Source organism: Propithecus coquereli, unplaced genomic scaffold (assembly GCF_000956105.1).
Source record: "Propithecus coquereli isolate 6110/MARCELLA unplaced genomic scaffold, Pcoq_1.0 Scaffold598, whole genome shotgun sequence".
In the NCBI taxonomy this organism is placed as follows: Eukaryota; Metazoa; Chordata; class Mammalia; order Primates; family Indriidae; genus Propithecus; species Propithecus coquereli.
Genome location: NW_012151929.1, coordinates 15,474 through 23,389, shown reverse-complemented (window position 1 = coordinate 23,389; position 7,916 = coordinate 15,474). Strand labels below are relative to the sequence as shown.

At 50.5% G+C, this 7,916-nt stretch overlaps 1 protein-coding gene across 1 annotated transcript; it reads right to left on the bottom strand.

Moving 5' to 3' along the window:
- Window positions 1-408: 408 nt before the first annotated feature.
- Window positions 409-2,529, bottom strand: ARL4D (ADP-ribosylation factor-like 4D). The gene is made up of 2 exons (XM_012659043.1): window positions 2,427-2,529; window positions 409-1,862 (listed from the first exon to the last, which is right to left on the bottom strand). The coding sequence occupies exon 2, from the start codon at window positions 1,784-1,786 to the stop codon at window positions 1,181-1,183; it is 606 nt and encodes a 201-aa protein (XP_012514497.1). The 5' UTR covers window positions 1,787-1,862; window positions 2,427-2,529; the 3' UTR covers window positions 409-1,180.
- Window positions 2,530-7,916: the final 5,387 nt, after the last annotated feature.

Sequence of the window (7,916 nt, the reverse complement as noted above, 5' to 3'; positions counted from 1 at the left end):
GTCACCGGGGCCAGGCTGGCTCAATCTAGCCCGGGCCTTCCAAGCACCAGCCGCTGCCATCACTGCCAGAGCCGCAGTCAGCAAGATTGAGCACACAGAGATGGCTTAAGGCCAAGGAGGAATTACTTTCCACTCTCACCACATTCTCATCAGACCAACCTGAGTACTGGGGAAATGGGAACGATGGGGACAGAATGGCTCTTTGCTGACTTACCAACATAGACCTGGGAGGTGTCTCCAGGGTCAATGACCTAGGAGTAGTTCAGATCAGCAAAATCTGAAGTTAAATCTGCAAAGAGCAGCTGCTATCAGATGCAAGTTAAGAGTCAGAGGATGAGCGGAGGGGAGGAAAGTTGCAGAAAGGAGAAGTGACCCCTCTCTTCCCTCAAACTACAGAGATCAGGCAAAAGTTTGAAGGGTTTTCAACTCCCCCCTCATGATTTTCACTGGCCATTCCATAAACACAGGATCTAATTTTATGAGTGTTTGTTTTGCAGATTCAGCTTAGAGATAAGTCTCTTCCCCACACCCCATATAGAAATCCTGGACTATCTCTGGGGCAAGATAAGGAGAAAGGAAAATGCCGAACCAAGGTAAGAACTACAGAGTCATCAGTCTTTAATAATTTACAGGCAAATGCTAAAAAACAGTTAATAATAATACAGAGGACACACGACTTATAAAAAGGGTCGTGGATCTACAAATGTAGGGAGGGGTTCTTGGCACTTTCACACAGACACAAAAATAAAAACTATTGTGACTGACATCCCTAGAAAAGCAGCCTGGGGAGACTCCCCAGTTGGGGGAAGGGAGATAGTTCTCATTCATCCCAAATGCATTCTCCAAGCCACCTTCCATCCCCCCCAAAACACATCCAATTAAAAAGCCAGAGAAGAAATACGAGAAACAGGGTCGAGGTAGAGTCACAGTTTACATTTAAGCCTCCACAGTCCTGCAGCCCCCACTTCTCCAAGGGGAGGATGAGGGAGAAATGTGCAAAGACATCCCATTTCCCATCTGCCTCCCCAGTGTGGCACGAAAACAGGACCCCCCCTCCCATTCTCCTCCATCCTTCATTGAAGTGGGCAGGTCCTGCATGCCAGGCTGACTGAGGTCACAGACCCCACCCGGCTCTCCAAGTGTGTAGACCCCTACTAGGTGGGGAGGGGACATCCTCGGGTCACCGTCTCTTCTTGCCTGCCCGGGCCGCCTTCTTCCTCTTGATGATCATCTCATACAGGCGCTCCAGGCCGGGCTGCAGACCCAGCCCGTCCACAGCGCTGCAGCCCTGCACGTGGGTGAGCGTGGCAGCCGCCAGCTCTCGGACTGCCAGCCTCTTCTCCACCTCAGCTGCGCTGAGGGCCCCAGGCTGGTCCTGCTTGTTGGCCAGCACCAGTACCGGCACACCCTGGTTGTCCGAGGCCCTGCTGATTCGGTGTAGCTCCACCTTGGCCTCCTCCAGCCTCTCAGCCTCGGCAGCATCCACCACAAACACCAGTCCATCTGTCCGACGGGTGTAGGAGCGCCATAGTGGCCGCAGCTTCTCCTGCCCACCAACGTCCCACACTTGGAAGGTGATAACACGGGACCCCCCCAAGGGCACCCGGATCTTCTCGGTGTTGAACCCTTTAGTGGGGACACTCTGGACAAACTCCTTGAACTTGAGGCGGTAAAGGAGGGAGGTCTTTCCAGCAGAGTCCAGCCCAACGACCACGACATGCAGGGCCTGGAAGTGGGGCAAGAAGGAGGAGGCAGTGGGCGCCATCTCAGTCAAGTGGTTCCCCATGGCAAGGCTCGAGGCTCCTAGCAGAGGCAGGGAGGCGGCCTTGAAATTGCTGGCCCGGGGAGCACAGCTGTGTTATCTGAACGGGGAAAGGTCAGGGGAGAAAAAGATGACGTTTAACAATAAACACAAAATTTGCAACTTCTTGATCCTCTCCTAAATCAGCCACCCTCTTTTTTTTAAATTCCTTTTTTTAAGTAGCTGTAGGTGTTACAGAGGTGCTTCCCGCTCCCTGGGGGTCCTGAGCGGGGTGATGAGACCTAGAGAAACCCCCAGGTCCTGGGACACTCGGGTCAGGGGTGAGGGCTCCATCCGTGCAACGTCCAGAGCCTCTTCTCCGAGCTCGTGGCGCGGAAGCAGACGCTGCGACTTTCATTCCCCAGGCGAGAATCCTCGCGGGAAGGGGGAAGCCGGGCAGCGCCCCCAAACTTAAGAGCAAGGGTGCAGACGCTGAGACCGGAGATTGAGTCCTGCTCCCACCGGCCCTCCACGTCCCCAAGGCGTTGACACGCCCCTCCTTACACCGCGACCCCCTCCCCACCGCCCCGCGACGCTCCCTTGCCGATCTTCCTCCGATCGGCGACACCGGCTTCCCAGGCCCTGCGCCCGGGCCGCCTCAACACGGCCTCAAGAGCCCCTTTACCTCTCGCCAGCCGCTTTCTTCCGGTGCCTTTCCCGGCCACCCACCGAAGCAGCCGCGCGAGGGTCCCCGCGGGCACCCAGCGCACCGCCACCGCCGCTTCTGCGGCGCGAGCCTGCGCCTCCGCCATAAAACCCGCGCGTGACGTCACGAGGCGCGGGCCAAACAGAGGCCCCGCAGCTGCGGGGCGGGGCGGGGCGTGGAGATCCGCGCGCTGTGGCCCCGGGCGCGAGGTGACGGACGCTTGCTCCGTCAGTGGCCGCTTTATTTCATCTGTTCTACCGTGTTCCAATGTTTGGAATTAAGCCCGGGATTAATCAGTAATGGAAGGTAGTGGGCAAAAGGAACGCGTGTGGCAGCGGTTGACTCGGAAGGAGAGGTATGAATACCTTAATACGCGCAACACCACCGCATCCTCCTCCCCCAGGCAGAGATACGGCCCCACGTGAACATTCCCTCTGCCAAAGGGTCTGCTCAGAGATGCTCACAAGTCTTTCTCCTTTATCTTTCCTAATTCAATTTTCAAACCAGTGTGAACCTGGAATCCCGTAAAACAGCTGCTTCCCAGTGCTAAGCCCATTACCCCTACTGGCTCTCACCACAGCCTGTTAGGGACTGTTGTCTGTGTTGTGCAGGTAAAGAGAGCTCCGAAGGGTTAAATGACTAGTCTGGTCACACATAGCTGGCAGGTGGCTGAACAAGGATCTGTCTGAATCCATTGCCTGGGCCCCTCACCGCTTGGCTACCCATCCTCTCTCATCGGGGAAGCTGTAGGGCTACCCATCCCCAACAGGAAGCCGTCCATTGCTGGCCAGAGTTCGGGCCAGCAGCGGTCCCCACAAGGCCCCCTTGTTAAAATTGACAAAGATGAATTCTTTGTCACTGGACAGTGCGTTTCTTGACTTCATTCATACTGTGCGCTCTGCATGAGCCAGAGAGACTATGGAGATATAGAGGGTGTTTAGGCCACAGGGTCTGGCCTCAGAGGGCTTACAGTCAAGAGACGAGACTGAGCACTGACAGGAAACACAGTGACAGAATGGAACAGCGTATATATTGGGCCTTTGTAAATTGTGAGATAAGCACTTGTAGGACTTCAGAGAAAGGAGAGAGAGTGTCAGCTGGAAGCTTCTAGAAACGTTTCCAAAAGTTTATTAGCCCTGTGTAGGACTGGTTAGGAAGGACACAGGACTGGGTGGCATCTCCCCAGCCACTGCAGTCTGGACAGTCCTGAAGGGGAGGAGATGTCACAAAGGGGCAGTGTGACCAAAAGGACAACAGTGATTACCTGCAGAGAGGGAGGTAGAATTGGAGGGAGGAACCAAAGGAGAATGGAATTGTAACTCTAATATTTCTATTTTTGTCCAGAGGCTGGATTCTTTTATTTATTATATAATCCAATATTAACCTTGTTAAAGGCTGTGTGTGAGAGGGATTGGAAAAAGGGGAAGGGAAGTCATTGCCAGACAGCAGGGCCCAGCCCTTTCCTGCCCACCCGCCTCAATTAAGTGCTGATAAATAAGCTTCCCATCTGTTTGGCACCAGCATGCCTTGCCAACACCTTCTTTCCCTCCCGGCTACAAACCCAGCCACCTGCTTTCCCCAGCATCACAGGGAGCCTCCCCGATTCTCTGAAGACCTTAGGGAATTAGTCTAAGATCAAGACCTTAGGAAATTAGTTTGTTACACCCCAAGTTGTTGGGGGGCAGGTGACAGATTGCAGCAGCAGCTCAGGCACAGAAGCGGAGTTCAGCATGATGAAGTTAGAGAGGGGAAGATGGAGCAGACCCAGGGGTTGAGAACCACTACCCCTGTTGAGTCGCCCCCACGTGCCAGGCTCTGGTCTAGGAACTTTGCATACTTGTCCTTTTTTAATACACAACTCAAGCCCATGAAGTAAGGATGGTTAGTCTAAAAAGAAGAAACTGGATGCTGGGTGCAGTGGCTCACACCTGTAATCCTAGCACTCTGGGAGGCTGAGGCAGGAGGATCGCTTGAGTTCAGGAGTTCAAGACCAGCCTGAGCAAGAGTGAGACCCTGTCTCTACTAAAAATAGAAAAATTAGCTGAGTACTGTGGCATGTGCCTGTAGTCCCAGCTACTCAGGAGGCTGAGGCAGGAGGATCGCTTGAGTTCAGGAGTTCAAGACCAGCCTGAGCAAGAGCGAGACCCTGTCTCTACAAAAATAGAAAAATCAGCTGAGTACTGTGGCATGTGCCTGTAGTCCCAGCTACTCAGGAGGCTGAGGCAGGAGGATCACTTGAGCCCAGCAAGTTGGAAGTTACAGTGAGCTATGATGACACCACTGCACTCTATCCAGGGTGACAGAGCAAGACTCTGTCTCAAAAAAAAAAAAAAAAAGAAGAAGAAACTGAAGCATAGAAAGATTAGGTAATTTTTCCAGGGTCACCCAGCTAGAAATTGGCCAAACCTGACTTTGAACAACTTTTATAATGGCTGTGAAACTGAAAAGACATAGAAACTAAAAACACACAGATTGTCTTATTTCTTCCACAATCTTTGAAGCTTCTTTAATATTTCTCCTATAATATCTCTTGGGATTCACACCCAAGATAGAAATTGTCACTTATCTGATAAAGGAAATGAAACTGACAATCCCACCCCACCCTTCATCTTTCATGTTTGCCAGGGAAGGTGTTGATGAACAAATGGGAAAGAGGAGGTGGGGAAGGGGAGGGGTTAAAAAAAAGGAGGGCCCAGCTTGTCTGGGTAGCACCAGGCTATGAGCCCTGCAGAGAACATTCGAACACATTGAACAATCATATATGGAGTACCTGCTAGGTGCTAGACACAACTGTAGGTTCTGGGGATACAGCCCTGAGTGAAATGGATAAGGACCTGCCTTCATGCAGTATGCATTGTAACGGGGAGTGGGGAGAGACAGGCAGTGAATAAAGATAATTTCAGATGGTGATACAGGCCGTGAAGGAAAATACAACAGGGAGATGTGCTAGAGAGTGACTGGGGGGAGAACTGCTTTAGACTGGGGGATGAGTGTTCAGGAGGACTTCTCAAAGAATGACATTAGAGCCAAGGTTTAAGTGACAAGGAGTCAGGTAAGCGGTCCAGAGGGACAGACTAGTTGGGACAGACTAGTTCCTCCTGTTGTCTCCCCCACCACCTGGATCAGATTCCAGCTGCTTCTGTCATCCCTCTTCCTCAGAGCTGTCTCCCCCACTCAACTAAAACCATCACGGCAGGAGCTGGTTCTTCTCATGTGTATCCACAGTGCCCAGAGCCATGCCTGGCACACTATAGACGGTCAGGAAGTCTTGCGGGAATTAATGAATGCATGATGGAATGATTAAATATACTCAAGGGGTTCCCTGAGTACAAGAACCAAACCTCCACCCTCAGCCTGGGAGTTTCCCAGTATGGGGTCCTTGGGCCCTTGGGGATCCTATTGATACTGGGTTGGCCAAGAATGCCTATAAAACTTGCACTTCTAGGCAGGATCTGAGCAGTATAGACCTCTCAGGCCTTTACTGGGGAGGAGGAACTTCTTGGAGGAGAAAAATAGGGGCCAGGGATAGAGATGACACCGGAAAGGTAGGCCCCCCTCAAGGCCTGGCATGCCAAAACACTGGGCTGAGGATCAAGGTGTGAGGCATGTCCCTCCCTAGTTGACTGGCTTGGAAAATTCACTTCTCCCATGGGAGCTTCAGCATGTTATAGGAGGCTTAGATGATTCCAGATCCTTTCTCCCATAACAGTCCATGCTCCAGAGGAAGGGAGGGTTAGAGGATGGATGGAGCTCACCTAGGAAGTGCCTGAGGACATCCTTGTCTCTGTAGCATCTTAACCAAGTACATGTCTGAGTGAACAAACAAGGGAAGGAGAGTCTGCAGGAGTAGGGGAGGGATGCCAAGGAGCAGTTATCAGCCTGGGAATCCCAAAGCCCCATTTTTCAAATCGCAGTGCTGTGTCCTTGTGAATAAACTGGATAAAACACAACCTATCTCTAAGAATGAGTTTGGGAGGAAAATATGTGTGAAAGGGCCTCAAAGGTATACTTCTCCCCAGCCAGCAGCAACTCCCCAACCATCCCAAAACCAAGTCCCAGGGCGGATCTGAGGGCTGGAAATAAGCAGATGCTGCCCCCTCGTGGGGGCCTTTGCCATGACCTGATTTCTGAAGAAAAGTGGATGATTCTGGGGTACAGTTATTCAGGTTCCTTTGCCTCCTTCTAAAGTCTTCCTTTCAGACAGGGCCTTTCCTACACTTTGAGGCTGGAGATGAAAAATATACATTCTTCAAGTGTATTTTCCTGTGGGCTCTCGAGACTACCCAAAACCAGCTGCATCCCCCCCATTGCATCCTTTTGAGACGCACCACCTGTGAAGAAAACCACCTGTGAACCCTGATAAGATGATTGCTCTCATCCCTCCCGTAACGTGGAGCCCACTCTGAGGTCTGGCACGGCTCAGAGCTCTAGGGTGACCAACTCTGCCGGTGCGCATGTTCTTTTGGGGATTATTATTTTGCGTTCTGTACAAATTAAAGGACCCATGAATACAAACACCCCCATAGTCTTTTTTTTTTAAAGGATGTCAATAAACAAGTACAAATTCCCAGATAAATTATACTATATGGTACATAGGGCATCTCAAGTTGTGGGGGGGAGGTAGCAATGGCCATTCATGGCCAGCTTCATGGGCCTGCAACCAGTACAGCTGCCCAGGCTCCTGTGCTCAGAAGAGCCCATACTTGGGGTTTCATGCACCCTTTAGAGAAGGCGATGGAAATCGCTGATGGGATAGAAGTAGAAGAGCTGCCACAGTTTACTACCAGAATTGAACTAATGAAAAAGCATCAAAGCTAAGGCAGAAGATTTATCACATTTTCATCAACTACAGGCTTCAAAAGGAGGCTGGGATGAATGTGACACCACAGCAGCTCTCTGAAGACTCCTGGTGTTACCACCAGAAAGAGGCAGGTGGAACGAGGAGGAATCTGTCTAGATTGGCTTATTAAAAGTTACCATTCTTCCAGTAGCTATCACAGTAAAAGTATGCATGGATATTTATGTATTTATAAATCATGCATTCTGAGTTCACCAACATTGTATAAAAGCCCTCTTTTCTGTTTTTAGTTGTTAAATGTCAAACTTTTTGTTTAAAATGAGCTTTTTTTGGTTGATGGAATAATGGCAGGTAATGAATTTTAGTGTGGATTTTTCAACAATTTACCTTTAAGTGTGAAAAAAATCCATGTCAATAAACAGAGGCTTTTATTATAGTATTTCATGCATGGATTGTGAGAAACACTGTTATTTTATGTACCCCTCAGAAAGGAAGGAAGAAAAAAAGACGAGAAAAGATGCTGCCGCAGAAACAGCAGCAAGGCTTTCTCCTGGCATCAAATGTAAGATGCATCCTGGTTTCTGAGATATAATAGGAAAAAATGTGCATCTTTGAATGAATAAAATGAGGCACCATCAGGCAATGTGACCACCTGATCTAGTAGCTCGCAG

Coding starts and splice junctions, on each gene's coding strand:
- ARL4D (XM_012659043.1), bottom strand. CDS start 1,786: ATGGGGAACCACTTGACTGAGATGGCGCCCACTGCCTCCTCCTTCTTG.